Genomic DNA, 21,335 nt, shown 5'->3' on the forward strand with positions numbered 1-21,335 from the left:
GCATATAAATGATTATTGACATCTCTGGGAGCTCAGATGTAGCAAGGTTAGTTACTTAACTCAGTTGTCCGCTGGAGGCCTTGAAACAAAATAAAGGTTATTCTCACTGACAGCATCCTTTGTGTATGCAAAAGCACAGGAGAACTCATTAAGGACTTCATTCTTTTAAATTCCTAGGAGTCACACCAAAACCTCATGGCTGCTAAACGTGTCCTTCCAGAGCTGGAAGCTAATGAATTTAAAATGTTGTTCATTATAGAAAAGAGGAAAGAAGGAAAAAAATCACAAGTGTCATCATCTGACATTAGCAGTGAATTTGGAAGGGAAATTAAGATACTTTTTTCCAATGTGAATACGTTTGCAAAGTTTTCCATCTTTCCTGTGCTACTACAGAAGCAGCTTGTACTGTGAGCCAATCATACTTTTGTGAAGAATTTCATAAGAATATTAGAGTAAAAGCAGCTGCAGCCTCTGAAGTGAGGTTCACTTGAGAGACAGCACACCACTAGTAAGAGCCCTCCAACACAGCTTGGGACCACAGGCTCATTGCTGACCAAGACACAGCTAGCATTACACCTGGAAATCAGCAGCATCATCTGCTTAAACCATCTGCATATCGCCAAGGTTTAAAAAGGACGTAATTCTCCTTCGTGCCCATTGCTGACTGTTAACATGGGAAAGCCATACAGAATTTAAGCTAACTGTTCAGAACTGTAGGGACTCTGCTCGTTCTTGCCGGTTGCAGTTGTCCATTATTCCCGATCCTTGTTCATGCAACACCTAAACAGAGAATCTCATTGGACAGAAGCAACAATTTTCCTTGTGCCTAAAGAGCTGTTGCAGCATTTTGGGCAACTTCTAAGCAGATGATTTGAATAGCATGTGTGTTTGTGATTTTCTTGGCCACAACAGACCTCTTCTTCAGCTTTGTCCCAGGTTCTGTCCTGAAGGACTCCAGCACTGCCTGGTGCCTGTTGCACATTAAGGCACTGGCAGGGCTATCTCCTGGAAGCCAGCATGCAGAGGAAGTGACTCACAGAGCAATCCCAATGGCACACACGTGGGAACATTCAAGGGACTTCTGTTACTCATATGAGTTGCCATTAAGAAAACTCTGTCTTTATGACAATGTTTATGACTGTACCTACTGCCCCACATAAAGAAAGAGGGGAAGGAAGAAAGCATTCACTGCCTTTGTCAAGGTGCAGGAGATAGTTCCCACTCTAGCATATGTTACTGTTATTTTTCCCCACTGCTTGCACCCTTCTCCCTCCTTCCTATCCTCCCATTTCCTTCCTCCACTACAAAGCCCTTCAAAGATCAAAGTCATCATTGACCATGAGTTTGCACAACGTTTCTGCTTCGACACTGGCAAGGAGCCAGCTGGCACGTGTTAAAAACCATCATCAGAATCTGTTTAATTACTGTTCCCAATGCAGTATTTTAACAAAACACTGGAACAGACAGAGTTCCAGCAAACTGATGCCCAGTGATGGGACACTGCAGCAGTGCAGACATGACTTTGATGTTGGCTGGTTTAACTGTTTTTTATTTCATACTATTAATCCACTTTTTGTCTCACTTTGAAAAAATGCCTTTGCAAACACAGTAAAAGGAGATCTCTAAGATTTTGCCTGGTTTCATAAAAAATTATTACTAAAAGAGGTCCCATTTAGATTTGGATTCAAAATGTATCAGCAAAAAAAGCTTTTTTTTCTGTGAGAGCTCCTCCTACCTGTGACCTGTTGCTGGATAAGGACACTCTCCTGGCTAGTCTTGCAGCTGAGGGTCAGAATGACAATCAGCTGCTCCAGGAAGGGCTTGCCATTAATCCACCTGTTAAATGAAATCTATCATGGATGCTTCTAAGCTTTTTCCTGACTTTTGGTATATATCTTGACTTCTGGTCCTGCCCAGAACAATTGGGTGGCTCCTCTGGCTCACACCTTCTCTGAGTTCTTCTCTGATCCATGCCCATGTATTTTTGCTGCCTCTAGGGGATCACTCACATAGCACAGAGCAGGTCAGATGCGTTCCAGGTAACCTGTGGCTACCTGCATTGAAGGACTTCATGTTATATACCTCTCTAGCTAATGGCACACACTTCCCTGTCACCCTTGGTCTCAACCACCTGCATTCAGCCAGTGTGTAAGTGTGTTACCCTGGTGAGCAACACAGCCCGGCACAGGGCTGCTCATGGCTATCCCTGCCATTGTAACAGGGCAGCCAAAACCACCACCCTTCTCAAACCGTGCAGCTGGATGCCCTCCAGGTCATTCCCCATTTTGTGTCTAAGATATTGCATCTCTGCTGGCTCTACGTACATGCCTCTGTGGTTACACTTGATCAGACTTCATCTTCTTGACTGGAGGAGGAAATATCCAAAAAATCTGCAGGTGAATCATCTGCACTGTTGCCCAAAATTATGCCACAGGACTGACTACCACAACACTCTAACTAAGGGAAGCCAAAATCTGGAAACACAAAGACTATATGGGGCAGAAAAAGTCTGTCTGGTAAGAGAAGAGCATCCATCCCAATGTGCAAGGGAAAGGCAATGGTATCACTGTGCCACTCAAGTTGGAAATGGCATCTGTGAGGCAGCAGCACCATCCACTAAGAGACATATTCAGAGCTGTCTCCTGCCAATGCATGAGTTGTTCCTGTTTTGAGGAATGAGACTGTATTATCATAGCCACTTTGACCATGACTAAATACTTGTCAATCTTCATGGCACCTGGGAATCTGAACTGCAAGTACCCAGGGCTGGATGAGGATGACGAGGCAAGTCCTGCAGCCTGGGACATTGCTGTCCTGCCAGACATATCCTCACGTAAGCCAGAGAACCACTCCTGCTGCTCTGCAGTGGACGGCCTCTTTGGCAGCTCAAGGGACTGTGAATAATCCTTTTGAGCTCCTGCCATCAGTCCCAAAATGTGATCAGTGTGCAATGACGCCAATGACATAGTCTGAACCTTTTCCCGCTTTGAGTGACTAGGTTTGAACAACAGTGACAAGAAAGAGATGGGATGTAGGGGACATTCGAAAGGACTTTCCCCTTCACACAGATCCCATGACAGGAACACAGTCACCACATCAAATCACAGGTGATGTGTTAGGGATGTATTGTCCTGGCTGTATGAGGGGAATTTGCATCCCGACCTTGACCCCAACTTATGTGACAACTGTATCTTCTTGTCCTACTTCCCTTGTCCCATCACGCAGCCTGATCTGGGCCTCAGCTCTGAGAGGCCTGACTCCTCATGTCTTGCTGCAGAGCACTTGTCCATGCCCAAAGCAAAAGGTAGGTGGGGCAATTACTCATCCTGCTCATCACTGCTAAAACCTGGGGCAAAAACTTGTCTTCAAGATCTTTGGGATGCTGGACTGGAAGCCTCAGCATCCAGGGTCCCGCAGCAGAACACAGCACATGTGGTGGCTGGGGCACACAGCACCGTCTCCTGTGATATGGTCATATTTTCATTTCTCACCCATAACTCCTCAGCTTTTCTTTGTTGTGTATTATTAATAAGCTTCATCTCCTCTATAGTGGATTGAATGGAAGGTTAACTGATTGGGGCTTTTGTTCAAAAAGACCTCAGAAGCTTCAAATACTTGGCCACTCTAACCAGCAACCAGGGTCTGCAAAACTTTCTGGGGATTATTCTCAGGATGAGGGTAAAATTTTGCCCTTGGAGAGGTCAAACAAAACTTTTACCATAGATTTTATCGTGACCCTGGAGATGGAATTTTCCCCAGCGAAATTTCCAGCACTTTAACTGGGTGTTCAGTTAGAAAGACCACACATGATGCTGTCTGACTGGTGTTTAGCTTTTCTGCTTCCAAGCCTGGCTTGACCTAAGATGAGAGCTGAGAGTAAAGAGAAGGAAGAGGAGACAGGCTGAGCAGGAAACGGAGTCCAGTGAACTTATACAAATCTTAAACAACTGCAGTTGGCCGGGATTCAGTGTGAGACAGACCAGGGTTCAGGGTGATGTATTATATCTGGAATGGTTTCACATCTCTGGGTGTAATGTATGGGTTGATTCCCCCTCTGAAAGAAAGTAGATCTGAAGAAGTAAGCTTTCAAAATGATCATCCATTTATCTGTAGTGCAGTATTCGCTTTCTCTGCATTCACAAATTTGGAACTAATTCCCGGTACGACATAGCGTTTAATGAGTTTGTCTCCTGAGTTCTGCAAAGCATTTAAAATCCTTTTGATGTCATTTTCTCTTTAGTAATTAATGTCTTATCAGTGAGTTTTGCAGAGAACAATGGCCTGATTCTCCTACAGTGCCATTTTACATCTCTGTAGCTTCACTGACTACAAATGAGTGACTCCTGCTTTGCTGTGGGGGGAGAGGAGAATTAAGACCTTAAGCCTACCACTATTTAATCACATGTTTTGAAATCATTTTCTCTCATTTAGAATTTGTTCCTTGCTGCAGCCCTGCGTAACTCCAATCTTACTGTCATTAGGAAGTTGGTCATTATTGGGAATGTATGTACTACCTTTGACTTCAGAAACCCAAACAAGGGAAGCCCCACTCTGCATCATCACGTGGCCATAAGTGATGGGTCTTCTCACTCAGGTGTCAGACTTCCCCTGGGGACAGCTACACAAGCACTAAGGGACATTTGCCATTATTTCATTTCACCCCATATCAAGCAGCTTCTTCCACATACCTGATGAGTTTGCAATTGCACTCAAAAAAAAAACAAAAAAGAGGAAAGCTTGTGAGATGAAAATGAAGCTTTTTCTCTAGCATGAAAAGTCCAGCTGCATTTTCTCTTGGAAACAGTCAGACCATGGATGGTCTTTTTGCTGCAGACTAATTTGTTTTGATGCTCACAGGATGTATATCCCAAGACTGGAATAAATATGTCGAAACATGTATGACTTGGACACATCTTTATTTTATTCTTTTGGCTCCGGATCCGGTGTCGTCCTGAGAAGGTAAAAACAACACAAACAGAGAAAAACAGAAATGTGAAAAACCCAGATAGCTATGATAAGGCTTGCCATAGACAGATGCTCACTTGCTTTTGAAATATATATTTATTTAAAATATATATATATTTATATATTTATATCTGAAGAATAAAGTATAAGCAGGCAAGAAGTAGCAGATACTGTTTTAAAATGCTTCCAACAATTACATACAAATCTGGATTAACTTTAAGATGCTCAGTATATTACGTGGGCAAGTCATGCAGTATCTGTTTGCACCATAAGTTAGGAGTTGATAAGTGCTGGCAATTAATTACAGTGGTTTTTTTTTATGTGTGCAAACATTACTCACATGGGTACAGATTTCCAGGGCCAGACAATAGAAATTATGTAACTCGAGTGACATGTTGTACATCATATTGTGAGAGTAATATTGAGAAAACCTTTGCTATAGAAACATTTCTGCTACAAAGCAGAGCAGTTGAGAAATGTCAGAATTAAAGCTGTCCTTGCAGCTAATGCCTTATGATACTATCTTTAATTACAGTCATCTTTGTCATTGTCTCTATAGTTTTCAACTTCTGCAACAAAATGCTGCATGAATCTTACTAACAACATTATCTCTCGCTGCTCAGCCTATTATTTATACTGATCAGCCAATGCAGAGAGTTGGGGCAGACAGATGTCTTCCCATCATTATTTGCTGGCAGTAGAGGAACGTGAAGCCTTACATCTGGTGGTGTAGTTTTGAGGTCTGGAGGAAAACGCAAGTACCCAATGATGGGCAGGACAGTCTCTTTCCCCTTCATCTCCCAGCCACCCCAGGCACTGGTTTCCTCCATTGTTGCCCTGGTGGGTAGTACCTACCATGGATCTGATGCCCTGGCACTTGACCCTCTCCACCAACACCTTCCTCCACCCTCACTCTTGTCCTTCTCCCGCCGTGCTGCTCCCATTCCATAGCCTCTCTCTTTCCACTCACTTTCCAACTCTTATAGCCATTGCCTCTCTCTTTACTCCTCTACAAGTATATCAAATTCCCTTCCCCCTCACTGTGCAGGCCCACATAGCCGACCTTGTCTCACAAGTGCCAATAGGAAATGTATTACCAGCCCTTTTACTTGGAGATAGACCACAGAGGGATTTCTGGGACTCTGAGCTGGAACACGCCAAGCCTAGATGGGATTTTTAGATGTCAGAATTTAGCAAGTCTCTACCGAGTATGTACAAACTGCAAAGACAGTAATGCTTAAACAGGGTCCAAATTTGGGAATAATTTCCCAAATGTGTTGAAAAGCAAATTTCTGGTGTTCAGTTGACTCCTTTTGCCAAATTTTTGCTCTTTGCTACCATGCACGGAGGTAAAATGTCTTCTCTGAGAAGTGTTTGAAGGAATTTGGCTTACTATAGACTAAATAACATACTTTCTCCTAACCTTGCTCTTGGATATAGACGCACCATTCTTGATAAAACTCACAAAACAAAAATAAACTGAAATAAAATCAGCCGGAGGCTGATACCCTGCATAGGAAATTTCAGCATGATGCATTAAACTTTGGCAAATGTGTAAGCAACTGACAACAAGATATAATAATGAAAAAGTGTTGGGCAATCTCTGCACCTATAATTCATAACTCCTACACGTTTTAAGATAATGGAAATTACTCATGTTCATCAGGAATTGAATAGATGCCTCTGTTATTACTTACATTATTCAGTTAGCAACAGCAGCCAAATGTATGTCTAACTGACTTTCATTAACTTCAGCAGTATACCTGGCAGAATTAAAATCTATTTCAATTCAACCCTTATGTACCTTTTTCTCCTGATACACGGCATACAAACCTTAACCACGAGATCATCTTTTGGGATAATAAACTAAATCAACAATGTATTTCATTTGCAGGGATCATCGTGGTTGAGACACTTCCAGGTATGCAAATGTCTCAGGCAATTATTGAGCCATGGGTCTAAATGAAACTTTCTGAGATAAAGAATTATCTTGTTTTTTTTAAAGTTACACTTTGTCCTGATTAAAAATAAATAAATAAATAAATAAAAAGGAAAGTGTAATAGCCTTGACTAGAATGGCAGAGTAGTGATTTTTACCCTGTTCAGGATGCCAGCATGAAGTAACGTTAAGTTTCTTAGTGCAGTTAATATCCAGAGCCAAAGCTGGGAATATAACACTTCTTTGGCCAAGTCTCATTATTTTTCGATATTTCTAGCTGTCACTATTTTATCATTTGCTTTGCTTATGGTGCTTGATAGGCATCTCTCCTGGACAAAAAGACTCTCAAATCAGCGAGGCACTTGAGGCATGTATTCCACATTTAAAAGCTTCAGTGACTGGTGGAAGAGCAGGGTGAGACCTATTCCAGGAGCATTGCCAGAGCCCAGCTTTAATGCCAGGCATAAAAGCTACCTTTGAATCTGAGCAAGTGACTGGTTCAGATGACTCCCTCCAGGTGGGGGTCACGACTTCTCAATGTGACTCTTCCGGAAAGCCAGCTAATGCCATTCTTGCCAAGCAGATCCCACCTCACTTGCCGCACTTGTAGCATCCTCCTCTGCAGCCATCATTGCGGTGAAGCCCCCAGTCTCTCCTTATCCCTCTGCCTCTTTTCATTGATGCTGACTCCTTTTGTTGCACAACAACAAACACAAACCAGCTCCATTTTCAGGTTGCTCTAAACTGCATCACCAAACCCATCAGCTCTTAGGAGACTGCTGCTTGTGCTTTGCCCATAGTGCCAGCCTTTTATTTTCTTTTGTATTAGGCCTGCCTAGCACTCTTCCATGGGAAATGAACAAAAAAGTTTTGCATGCTGCAAGTTTTCTGTTGTCAGCTGTCATCCAGCTAAGCTGCAGACCAAGCTCAGACTTCCTGTTGTGTTAATATAAAGCCTGACATTATAAACCACCTTATAAACAATATATAGTGCAACTGTATGGCCCTGGCAGTGCCACAGCAGACACAACAAGCACTGCTTGCTTAATGGTGTCCTTAGCTCCTGCCATGCTGTTATTTCACCTATCAGGAAGCAGCCGGTTCTGTGTAGATGTATTTTGTATTTCATATCAAACAGATAGATAGATGGAGAAAAAACAAATCACCTACAGAAGTCTATGGTTCAGAAGCTGCATAGCAGAAGAGACCTTTGACTCAAGGAGAAACAAAGATGTCCCCCAGGTATTTTGGGGATGCATAGAAGAGATACAGGGGTCTGATGAAAAAGGATGCATGTTCATGTAATTACACTGTTAGGAACTGATGCAGAAAAGAACCATTCAGTGACACATTACCAAAAATTGATGCCACCTCTCCTGTGGTGAAATGGTTTCATGAGCATCAATCACATCCTACAAAGCTCCTGAGGTCAGATACAGAAATGAACATGAATGCACTTGCAAATATTTACTGAGACATTTTTATAGAAAGTATAGGTAGTTCTATTTTTCTTAAATTAAAAGCATAAAAATGGGGAGTTTGGGAATACAGTAATAAATATCAATCTGAACTGTCCTACCAACATACTTCACCAAGTTTATTTCAGATTATTTCCTGTATGAGTTCACACAGGTTTACTGTCAGCTGCTTTATCCCTTTTCACACGTTCTGTTCATCTTTGAATAAGTTATTTGGGAAAACTTACTGTCTTTTATGACCTTTGAATGTGATGCCAATGTGATCCTATCCTGGGCACAAATACAGCCACCCATCATCTACACAACAAACATCAGCTCCAGCCAATGCCACATCATTGCCCACTTGACCGCGGCGCTGAGGCTCTGGGGTTTACTGTGTTCACTGGTGCTTTGGACCAGGTGTTCCCAACCACACTTTGTATTATTGGCCAAATCTTAATGGAGAAACGGCATTATTAGGAGCTCTCCTTCATGTGTGTATCTCTTTCCTTATCCATGCTGGTTGTGCAAGTCACCTGGAGGACATGGCCACACAGAAATGAATGCTTGTGAAGCACTTGGGAATTTGTTAAGGACACTGATAAGGCACTTAACAGTGCCTTGGCAGCCATAGGCTAAAAATCTGTTTCCCAGGATTTCCCAGCTTACTTTTTTGCACTCATCTCTTTGTAGCCACCCTCTTCCCTAAAATTCCAGTAACTCCATGGCACGTCCACTTAAAGGGTTCTGCTAAGCCCTGTGCTCTGTAGTTCTCCTAGCTTTAGAAGGGTTTGTTTTGTGTGAAATAACTCAGTGCTCTGACTGCACACTGCAAATGAGCCAGAGCTGGCAACACAGGATACAAATCCAGGTTTATATTTATAGAAGAGATGCAGAGCTGAGTTTTCAAATTCGGTGCACATTTGGGTTACAGTTTGGGCTTTTATGCGGTTAATTGCACATGCTACATGCAAAGTCCTCTTGCATCCTTTCAGTATACACTATGTTTCATAAAAAACTACTCCTTGGTGAAGTTTGTTCCTTAATCTCACCTTAATTCCACTCAAAAGATTGGGACTGGGTGGCCAGTGCCCATTGGAGGGCTGAGGGATCTCACAAAGGCAGTGTGGTGATTGCTGCCTGATAGTCTGAATCAGAAACACCCAGGCCTGCAGCTTTCTCTTGGCAGCTCTGTCTCATCGCCTGGCTCTGATTACCCTCTTGTTGCGGTCCTTATTACATAATTCCTTTGAGTTAAAAACACTTGCTTTTGGATCCATGCTGGGCTTTCCACTCGCCTTTGTCCCTATAAAATCAGGCCAACAATAGGAGCAGGTGCTAGAGCACTTTGCTGTGATAAGGTAGCACAGCTGGTCTCCATGAGACTACCAGTGGGAACGCTCCTACCACAGTACACTGCTCCCAGTCAGAGAGCTCAGGAGCGTGTGGAGGCAGAGTGGGTCCCCAAGACAATATGTGGTTATTTCTGTGACCTACAGGAGTTACTTCTTTTCTCTTCTTTCCTCCTCGTGCTCATTTCTGTCTTTTCAAATGATTCATCTTGCTTCTGGTTCTCAGTTCTGCTCTTTCTAGTGTTTTCACGTGTGCTTAGCTTCGTGCTTGGCCTCGGAGATTGCTCCCTCACGGGGTTAATGATGTGTGTAGGCATTTGGAGGTTTTGCAGGTCTTAGCCCCAAGTCCTTCATGGGGACTGCCTGTATGGACACTCACGGTCCATGAGGAGCCCGTTAGTGGCTGGTGTCTTTGCCTGAGGAAAATCTTCCCTTCACTGATTGCAGATGTTATTTTGGTCTTTGATAGATTCTACCGAGTATGTAAATAGTTGAAAATCATGGATTGTAACACAAAAGAAAAAGTTAGCTTGGTGTATTTATTAAAGATATGCCTGAAAAGTCTGAACACTAAAAAACCCACCCTACTGTAGTAAATCACGTGCTTCTTGGTGTCTGACAGCCCTTAGGCTGCTTCCTGTACTCAGCTTCTTTGTCTTCACATTTGCTCTTTTATGTTATTTGTTTCTAATGTGGTGTTCTTTTTTCCTGCTGTTAAGGATCCTGCCAGCATAAGGAATACTATTTCTGGTTTCCGCTTTGACTTGGGGCAAATTACAACCTCTTTATCTCTCCCATCCCTGCAGATGGGGGTCCCTGTAAGACCATGTGCCTACAGATTTGGCCCAAATGGAGTTTTCCTCCCTTTGCTTCACTGCATTTCACTCACTCACATCAAACAGCACTGAATTTGTTGCTTTGTTGGATTGCAATCCTTCTGCCTACCACGGAAGATGATACCTACTCTTGGGTCCTGAGTATTTGCAACATATTTTGAAGGAGAATGATTATATTGAACACCCTGTTTAATATATAGAATGTATTACACTTCATGTAAAGAATATATTAAACAATTAAACACCCACAGGGAGCAGACCACTGAAAATCTGACAAAATTTCAGTGGGGAACACAGTCTAAAAAAAATCAATGACATGGCATGTCCAGAAAGTGGATCTGGAAATAGCAAGTGTGTTAATGGTTGAGAGGTATCACATTCCTGGGACTGGGTTGCATGCAGTGAGAGCACTCCAGGCACAGCTACCAGCCTCTGTGGGGACAAGTTCCTGCCATGTCCCAGGACAGGGCCAGCTGCTGCACCCACATCACCCAGGGATCTCCAGGGATGCATGTTTGCCTTGGGGAGGCTGCAAAAGTGATGAGTGGGGTCAAAGGTTGGTTGTGTCAAATTAACTTTATTTAGTTGTTGTACATGGCTTTCCTGTTTTGACCGGAAAGCAACCAGAGCCAGAACTAAAGGTGGTTAGGATCTCTCCATAGAGCACAGGGTGAGCAAGGCAAAGGGTGTGGAAAAACATCTGCCTGGCAATCTCATTGGGCTCTTCTTGCCCTCTGTGGGGCTGGGGTACTCTAAGAGGTATAGGGTTCGCTACAACAAAAGAGACTATTACAGTCCTTGTGACCATTTGACTAGAGTTATGAAGGGCTTCCTGCAGCCTTCTGAATTAAATCACAAGCGCTAGTTTGCAAGTGAGATTGGTATGTTTTGCTTTCTTGGTTACTGCTCCTTTCCCATGTCCAATGACTGATGTAATATATGGACACGTTCAGCGGTGGAAAGATGCTGGCATAGGCAAGTGGATCAGGCTGAGGCTCCTAAACTCTGCAACACCACCATTTTCCCCAGTTGAGAAATACCGTGGACTAGTCATAGCAAGACTTCTTGTTTTGGCGTCTGGAGCATACATGCTTGGTGTTGTCAGTTCCTGCAATATTTATTTTGAAGACATAGCTCCTGGATCCATAAAACTAGATGCAAATTGTGGCCATCTCTTACCTGCCACCCCCTCATCCCCGAAAGTTTCCAGTCTTCTTGTTGAGGCGATCCAAAATGGGCTGGCACGTTAGGATATTCTCCCTTTCCCCGTGATTTGTAACCCCTCCGTCTCGTTCTTTTTTTCCCGGCACGCAGACCGACTCTGCGGGCGGCGCGGGGCAGCGCTGCGAAATCTGGCGGCAAGCGCGAAAATCACGCGACAGCGGCCAGATTTCCCCTGAAATGAGGGAGCCTTCCCCCGTCTCCGCTGTTATACCGGGCCAGCGCTCGCTCGCTCGCTCGCTCGGCCCGCGGCGCTGCTCGTGTTTTCCACTGGGCGAGAGGACTAGAGAGGGGAGACCAGGGAGGAGGAGGAAGAAGGGGGGACGGGGGCGGGGGGGGGGGGGGGGGAAAGTTGCTTGAATTTGCGAGGGGCGAGAGCCGGCGGCGGCGTCGCGCCGCCTCCTTCCACTGGCTGGGGGAGCTGCCAATCTGTGTTGTAATCCTGCAGGAATTTCTGCGGGGTTTAACTGGGAGCCGCGCCGCCGCTGCCGCGCACTCGGGGCGGAGGGCGGGCGGAGGGCGGCGGAGCCGGCAGCGCGCAGCCTGCACCCCGCGCGCCTCAGCGCCGCGCAGCACCGGCGGCCGCAGCGGAGCGCAGCGCACCGGAGCGCGGAGAGACAGCGCGGAAGAAGAGCGGCGGGCCGGAGGGCGCCCGCGGCCCAGCCCCGCGCCCCCTCGGGCGCTGCCGCCCCCCAGGTTTCTTCCTTTGTGCCCGACCCCAGGCGGCCGCCGAGTCGGCTCCGCAGGAATAATGCGGGGCGTGTGGCTAGCGCTCACCGTCAGCTTCGTGGCCTGCGCCTCCGGGCAGTCGGTAAGTGTCGGGATGGAGGGAGGGGGGCCGGCGGCAGCCCCACGGGGCGCGACGGGACCGGACAGGACAGGGGCTGCCGCCTCAGCTCTGTTAGCCGATACTGATGTGTGGGGCCATCTGTTGATAGATAAGCTCTCTGTAAACAGTAGACATCCCCCTTCCTCCCCAAAAAGCCCCAGCCACGAGCGGAGCACCCTGCCGCCCTCCAGCGAGCCTCATCCGAAGTTTATTGTGACGACCCAGCAGCCTGCCGGTCCCGGAACGCCCCCGGTGCCTCTTCCCCTGCCTCGCCGACGTGAGGGTGGGCTGCCCGGTGGCCGCGGGGCGCCCGAGGGGCAGCGGTGCGGAAGCGAGTCCAGGAGCCTCCGGGGCTCTGTGCCCGTCCCGGCACAGAGCCTGGTGGTGAGGCGGCAGCGTCTCCTTGCAAATCAGCCCTCCGCGACCAGTTGTTCAAAGAAGAATAGAAATAATAATAATTTTTAAAAAGCAACAAAAAAAATCAAAGCGGTAACTGCCCTTGGCTGCGCGACTCAGGACCCTTCCCCGCCCTCATCCGAAAACCTGCGGGTACGCCGCGGAGCTGCGCCTTCACTCGTGCGGGTGCGCAGCGCTGCGCGCTTCCCGGCGCGCCGCCGGCTCCGCGGAGCCCGAGCCTGCCGCTGGCCCCTCAAGCCCTTCCCCGACGGGCTTGCTTGGGATGATGCCGCTGTTGACACTTTTTTTTTTTTTCCGCGCCACAAGTGTGTTTGCTAAGCAGGGACCTCCGCTTAATGCAATTAACTCGGTTGCCGGGATTTGTACCTCTGGAAAAACCCCTCTAGGGCGAAGCGTTCCTACCCTTTCGTGGCATGGAGCCAGTGAAGGCCGGTTGGAGGGTTTCGGACTTTTCCATCGGTGGGTGTGAGATGGTCTTGAGGGAAGGAGACATGCAAATGACACCGTTGCGGTGTTCAGGCAAATATTGGGAAATACTAAGTTGAGGATTCAGGATGAAATAAAAAAAAAATAACAATTTAATCCAATTAAAATGAGCCGCTCCACTGAACTAAATAATGTCACTAGTTTGGGTTAACTTTTGAAGTTGTGTAGCTGTTGTATAAATTAGCCTGGTCACAGCCTTCATGAAATCTGTCTCATCATTAGGGATTTCTGAGGATACAATTGCAAAACACTTTTCTTAAGGACCAATTAAAAAAGGGTTGTGTAGAACACCGACTCCTGTTTCTGTTAAGTGTAACTGAACTGCAGAAACAACCTCGGCTAATGAGGTACAATATAGTTTAATTTTATAGAAATACTGTTATTACAAAGTTCTCTGATGGTGTAGTAACTATTAAACTGCCACAGTAATTAGTAAAGTATTAAGTTTTATGGGTTTTTTGCCTTGGGATGAACATGCTGCGGCAGCATGAGGTAGGTTGTTGGGGCAGCATGGTTTGGGGGGCAGGGGAGAGCCTGCCTAGCCACAGCGCAGCACTCTCTCTGCTGCAGAGAGTTGTGGAGAGATCGGAAAAGTAAAGGGGGGGGGTGTTTTTTCTCTCTTTGAGCCTCTCCTCCCCCCCCTTTTTTTTTTTTCTTTCACTATGGCTGGCAACAGTTACATGGTACCTTAAGGTAGGATTTTGTAGACAGGCCTCTAGGAAAAGAGATGCCAAATCTGTTATCTCTGCAGAGGGCTGTACTGGTCATAAGAGGAATTTTGTATTGATTTTTAACAAAACTGTTAGCTCTCCAGAACACTGTTAAGTGGGTTTAGCTCTACATTTCTTCTCCTTTGTTTGATCCTACTATTTATTATTGTTATTATCTAGGCAAAGCTGTGAGGTAAAAATTTCTCATTTCTGATAAATTACCCAGGAGTTTTTTTGAGCAGCGGAGGGAAAGGCAGTGGGAGATTTGTTTCATCAAGCAACACCTTCCCTGGGTTTGCTTCATGTAACCAACAAGCTTCTTTATTGGTGTGGGCCGAGTAGATGTCAGAACCCTGTTCAAAACATACTGGGAATGAGAGCTGCCACTGAAACTGGGAGCGGTTTGTCTGTGCTGGGTGCATGTTTTATGTGCCCTGACGTGGGCTGTCGTGCTGAATATACTTTATCCTGCACTTTGCCGTGCCATGCCAACTGCCCTGAGGGAGCAGCCCTTTGGGGACGTGGTCAGGACACAGAGGGTGAAGGGGAGCCCAACCTCTTCATGCCAACCTGCGCATGGTGGCAAGCATTGTTCAGACCAAAGCTAGTGGATTGCAGCCAGGTTTGCGGGGTGGTTTGCTGCCATCAGCGCAGCGAGCGGTGAGACAGAGTGGGGCCCAGTAACCCTGGCGGGCGTGGGGAATTCACCCAAGCTTGGCTAAATGGCAAAAAAGTGCTTTCTAGCTGCCTTGAAAGTTTCCTGATTTGCCTTTAGAAGAGAGAAAGAGAGCAATGTGAAATCATTGCAAAGAAAAGGCACTCTCTAAGTGAGAGGCCTGATGTGCCTTTTAAAAGGTTGGGTCTGGTCCTGATGATAGCGGGAGTCAGCTCTTGCTGATTTTAATAGCACCAGAGAGCAGCGCCAAGTATCCAGCTGTACTTGTCAGCTTCCATTCAGAAGAGGCTGATAAACCTTACTGCTTCATCCCAGTTCTCCAGGGTGGGACGAATGGTTTTCCGGAGCTTGTATGATGGTCTGATCCTCTCTGCAAGCCTGAGTGTGTGTTGAGGAGCTTTGCTGGCTGACGGGTTGTGCCACGTACCACAGCGTTGTAGTCATTGTGGCCCTTCTCGAGAGGGTTCTTGCATCTGGAGACTTTGCCTCACATCAGCAAAGCATGTGTGTGGGGTTAGTTTTTAGGCTTTCAGTAAATTACAGTGCTGGAGCATCAACATCAACTGGGTGGTCTTTCTTCTGTAAGCAACTAAGCACTGATTTGTTGGCACAAATGTAGTTATTGAAGGATGGTCCAAAGGTAATATTTGGTGTGTTTTTCAGAAGTATTTAGTATTTCAGAAGCATGGTGCTGTAATTTTTGTGCATTTGTTTCTAATGGTTACTTTACTTTTGGAATTTGGAAAATTGGTAGTATGTTGGAGGGGAAGAATGTTTGGTTTATTTTGAAAAAGGCAGCTAGGCTTTGGAGACAGTAATTGGAGAAGAGAGAAGAAGGGCTGAAGAGATAGGTGGCGTTTCAGATTTACATGCTGTATGTGTCTCTCCTAAGCCTGTTAAATCTGTATTGCCAAAGAAAGGTAGGAAGCTTTTTTAGTCTTGATTTATTTCCACCCTTCCCCAACTCACGTGAGCCTTTTTCTTCTTGCTGTGGAATTAATAAATATCCATCTGTTGTTTTTTGTGGCTTGGCAGCACCTGGAACCGGCCAGCAGCATCTGCCATGGCTGCTTCCCTTGCTCTGGATGAATATCTGGGTTCTCCCATCCAGCAGTTGGCTGCACTGCTGTGCACTTGAAGTTCAGGGAAGCTCTGGGTTTTGTTGCCAATCTTGATTATTACAATTTTGGTGCTGCAATGAAGCCACCCCTTAGCTGGATCTTCTCAGGAGCCACTTGCTGGGAATAGATTTTCCTCCCAGGTTAGCTTACCTTTTAAAAATTAAAGAACAGATGATTCTTGATCTGAGATCAAACACTGAAGCAGTTTCTCTTTCTAATATCTTAGCCCTGAGGACTGCGTTGGAACTGACTTAATATTCAGGCCTGAAGTGCAGAGATGTTTTCTCTGCATTTTTTTCTAGATCCTTATCGAGGAAGCAGATGAGAGCCTCATCTTCAGGAGCAAGTCAGGACAAACATCTCAGGGTTTGAAGTCAGGCAGTGAGATTGTGGTTCTTGGGCTGATGATACCTCTGTGGTAGGTTTGAGGCATTGCTGCATCTAAGGAATAAAGATGGTAGACTTTGGAGAATGAGCCCTAAGACTGTGTTTTGTTTGAGGTTTAGATGGATCTAAGTCTCTGTGGTCCTAATCTTAAGTATAATCTCAGGATGACCAGATCAAGGCCTAATTTCTTGGCTAGCAGAAATATGACTTACAAAAAGCCTCATGTCAAACACATAGCCACGATCTAATGTCTCCAGGGAGGATGGTGGAGAGCTACTTACCATCCTTGACAGGGAATGTGGTGTTTTGTCAGGGAGTCCTGGGCTTGGGGAAGAACTTGTTCTTCCCTGCAGCAGCTGAGCTCCTGGTGGATCAGCCAGTCATTTACAGAGCTCTCAGTTTGCCCTGCTCTTCATGGCCAATTGTCTTTATAAAATGTCAAGCAGAGGCATATAGATGACATTTATTAATTACATTATCTCACCAAATTGACTTTTGCCATTGACCAGTTTAAACATTTTCCTTATGGCAAAGAATTACGTGCTTTAGTAGGGCTCAGTGTCTTGTTACGAAAAAGTATTCTTTCATCTTCTGAATAGATTTGACTGAGTATGATTTTTAGCAGAAAGTTGTTTTTGAGGCTGACAAGCTTATTTGAGGCCCAGTGTAAGACTCTACTTGAATGGAAGTAAAAAAGATGCCCTCTGTGCTGCCACATTTGAGAGAATCATGATGCATGAGTTATGAGCAAGCGGTTTGGTCCATGTTCAAGTTGCCCTGCTCTCTGTCTTGTGGCAAGGATGAGAGAATTACTGTAGGCTGTTGTGCAAATAACTCATCGTTTGGTTATCTTCAGTTCAATGTTACACGATGATAACAAACTGCTATCTACAATCTTTTCAGGACTCGTAATTTATTCGTAGGTTACATGGCACTATTCAGTGATTTGGGAACAAGTTTCCTCATGCTCACGTTGAAGTATAATTTGCAATCTCTCGAGTAAAGACTGCATTAGCGTTTGACCCTGTAATAATGACAGTTTTCTGTATGTATGTTGTTTTCTTGATTAGCTCAGCCCTGAGGGATGCTTTCAAAAGCATACTAGATATTTAGGCAGAAATACAAAATACATGTAATCCTCAAAAGTATTGGAAAACTGATTGCAGTAGGAGAAAACACAGCATTTAACAACCGTTTGCAACAAGTACTTTTGTACCAAACAAGTGATTTTTGTTGATGTCTCAAGTAAGGGGGTTCATTTAAAGTGAAATAATGGCTAACAGGGTGGTAATGAAATCTGCAAAACTTGGCCTTGCCTGTAGATAGGCTATTAGGGTGTCACATAGGCTATGTTTAAGTAAAGCCTGAGCTGGAGGCTCCATCTGAAATCACTATTTTTAGTTTATATATAAACAAGCTCTTCAGAAATCTCCCTCCTAAGCTAAATTGTTTTGTTCCAAAGGTGAATTGATTTGGAAAAGTTCAAATAAAAATCTGTTTGTCTGTGTTTGAGTTGTGAGCATAAAGATAAACACAAACTTTTTACTCTTGTTAATGGTGAGAAGACAAAGGGACTTGCAGAAGGTCAAACAGCCTGTGGTGTATGCGGGAACGAACTCAAAATGTCCGGAAACTAGCATTCCCATTAACAAACAGAAGGTATTGTCAGTATTTGAATATTGTGTTGTCAGACATGTTTTGCTCCTGCTTGATTAACCATAATAAAGCATAATTTTCTCTAGAGGTGCTTCCACACTAATGGAGGTCACTTGTCACCTTTCAGATCAGCATGAAATGGCCCATCCTTATTATTTGAAGTGTATTTCGGGAATATGACTGTAATGGTCTCGCAGAGCTGTAGGAAACTGTGCTGATAAAGTAATATAGCCACAGGAATGAATAACTTAACTTATCTTCCATCTCTCCTGCCTTTCCCAGGATCCTGTCTGGTATGGACACTCCTGCCCTTCCATTAATTATACGGGTAGAAGCAAGTTTTCCCCTTTCATCTGGGCTGAGATACATTAATTCCAGCTGTGGTGACTCTGCAGTACCTGAGGGAACAGCTGCCTGGACACAGCAGCTGAAGGGTAGAGCTGTGACCAGCACATGATCTCTTTTGACTTTAAAAGCAGAGTCTTACTTGCTTTTTGGGCTGAGGTCTGCAGGGGAAGGCTAATAGTGGGTTTGAATACATGATATATCTTTCAGGCTGCAGAGAGGAAAGATGTGTGGGAGATAGATTCTTCCTTTACTGGGTTGTTTATCCGTGCTCACTCTGGATGTGGAGAACCAGAACCAGTGTGTGGCTTAAACTGATTACCAGGCAAGAGCTTCCATAAAGCCTTTCCTTTTGAATCTCTTTTAAGTGTTGAGCAGTTCTGCATTCAAATATGCAGGTGTGGAGGTGTGACATTGATGGTGTTCTTATTATGTAAAACTAAAATCTGTACCGGGAAGCCAAGCAGAAAGGTGAGGCAAGTTCAAAGTGATGGAAATACACCGTCGTTGGGACATCCAAAACTTGAGCTTCCATTGAATATAAATATGTGACATTGCATAAATAAAAATAGATACGACTCAGCCCTATAAATGATAGTAGTGTGTAATTCCTCCAGCAAGGATATGCATAGAATGATGTTGCTGAGAAGCAAGATGACGAATTTTCTGTGGAGGGAGTTTGCAGAACATCCAAGGCCTGGCCTGACTGTTGAACTGTGTTTCCTCACAGTTGGGAGTACAGGGATATGTGAAACTGGTGTCAGTGCAAGCACACTCAGGCTAATTGTTCATGCAGCAAGGAGGAGGAGGAGCATCCATGAGCAGGGCATATGAAATTTGGTTATGTTAGTAACTGGCTTCTCTAAGTCTCATTGTAAGAAGGTGAAAAGTTCTCAGGACCTGCCATATCATACAGTGTTGCAAGATTAATGTCTGAGGACCATTAGTGACTTAAGCATCTGTAGCACGTGGAACCCACAAATCTTGTTCTCCGTGGTAGAACAAGAAATATCACTATTCCTGGAGGTAGAAATGAAGAGTTACTGAAGTGCTATGTGTATCTTCTTTGGTGGAGTTACTATTTTTTTCAGTTTTGTGCTTGATTATTTCTCATTTGTGAAGGCTGATTTTTTTTGAATGTAACACCTAAAATGGTATGAAACAAAACTTCTTGAAGGATGTTAGAAATTAAGTGCCTATGGAGACTGTCTTCCACATAGCATTCAGTACAGAGCTCTTTGCAGCTCTTGTAGTTCTAGCTTGGAAAGTTGTGGAAACTTTGTTTTATATAGGTCTTTATTCTACATAGATCTCCACATATATTTTTACCTTATATATTTTTGTGTATATCTCTTCTGCAAGACACAGTATGTTTTTCAAATGTCAGGAGAAGAAATGCCTGCAGAATATGACGAGGACTCTTGGTTAAATAAACAGAACAAAATGGCTCTCAAAATTATCCCAATTATTCTGTTGGCCTGAGTTAAGGTAGGAGAAGCAGCTTCTTTTACCTTACTTAGCAGGAAAAAAAGCCTTAAACAGAATTTAAAAATCATTCTCTTGTTTCTTCACTTGTGATTTAATACAACAATTTCATAACAATTTTCCTCCATATGTATGATTTGATCCTCTCTAGCTCCCACAGATGCTTTTGGTTTGATTCTCTGGCATAGCCTTCATTCTGTCATCAAAGCCCTGGTAAAGGGATAGGCATGGCCACCATCGCTGTAAAATGTGAATGAATGGGAAAGATACTGTTCTAAAGAGAAAATCTGGAAACAGGGATTATCATAGGCCTGCACCTGACCTGGCCAGGCTGGGAAGTCACGCCAGAGCTGTCATGACAGGAATGGACTCCTGGCTCAGCTCAAATTATTTGTCCATGTTGCAGCTTGGGTCAATTGGATTTGCTTTTTCTTCCCTTTTGACCACAACTCTTTGGTGGATGTGTCTATCTGCTGCATGATGATGTGGCAGAGGTCTCCAGAAGTTTCCAGAGAGTTTGGCAATGAGTGGGAGGTGGGTGAGGAAGCTCTGTGTCAAACCTTGAGATGGTGTCTGTTCTTCTGGTAGGAGCTGTGGTCCTTCCTGCGAAGTTCCATAGAGCACCTGTTGGCATGCAGAGGGGAGGGGTGACATGCGGGCATTGAAGAAGCAGCAGCTCTGAAAACTGACTATGAAAAAAACTGTAACATTTAACAGCCTTATCTCCAACCTAGTGAATCATGTTTGGATACCTCATTGCTGTGTAATGGCCTGACTGTGTAGGGTTTGAGGGTGATGAATGTAGGTACCATGGCCACTTGTTAAAAACAGACTTCCCTCCCTAAAGCAGGTGCTGGAGGAGACAAGGCATTGAAGTTGAACGTGACTGGCTGTCTCCAGTTGTGCTGCCTATTGGAAGTGGTTTTTTTCTCTCTAGTGGCATTTAGCCTGACAAGCTGTGCCCTGTTGAAGAGCAGGGCCATGTTCTGCAGGAAGGAATGTCCATGCCTTTGCCGAAGCTGAGGCTCAGTAATAACTAGCTTTTCTGCTGGAGTGGGGAGTCAGCAGTGTGCTGGTGTCATGGCTCTGCAGCTTACCTGGTGGAGGGAACTTCTGAGCTTCTGGTAGTGAAAGAGAATTGAGTTTAAAATGATTTGAGACAGTACCCTTAATACTGCTGCTGTGCTCAAAATGCCACTTCTTGTCTGTTTTGTAAATGTAGAGCACTAGAAAGGGGAAATGACCCTTCTTTCCCTTTGTTCATGTTCTTACTGTGATTCACAACCTGAAAAAGCTTATTCTGTCCTTGCCTGGTTTGGGGTTTTGTGCTTTCACTAGTGCTGCTTTCTTGACCATACCTTTACCACTTAGCTGAGAGCTGGTGACTTGGCATTTTGATGTAGGTCCCTTCTAGTGGACACCTGTAGCTGGTCTTCTGCCTGGTGACATAAGT

General features: G+C 44.7%; 1 protein-coding gene across 1 annotated transcript in view; it reads left to right on the plus strand.

Moving 5' to 3' along the window:
• Positions 1-12,252: 12,252 nt before the first annotated feature.
• SDC2 (syndecan 2) overlaps positions 12,253-21,335 on the plus strand; it is a 62,802-nt gene continuing 53,719 nt past the window's right edge. The window contains exon 1 of the mRNA XM_061995637.1: positions 12,253-12,581. Coding sequence (XP_061851621.1) covers positions 12,522-12,581 — 60 coding nt within the window. The 5' untranslated portion in view covers positions 12,253-12,521. The remainder of the gene's footprint in view (positions 12,582-21,335) is intronic.

This window comes from Colius striatus, chromosome 4 (assembly GCF_028858725.1).
Source record: "Colius striatus isolate bColStr4 chromosome 4, bColStr4.1.hap1, whole genome shotgun sequence".
Lineage (NCBI taxonomy): Eukaryota > Metazoa > Chordata > Aves > Coliiformes > Coliidae > Colius > Colius striatus.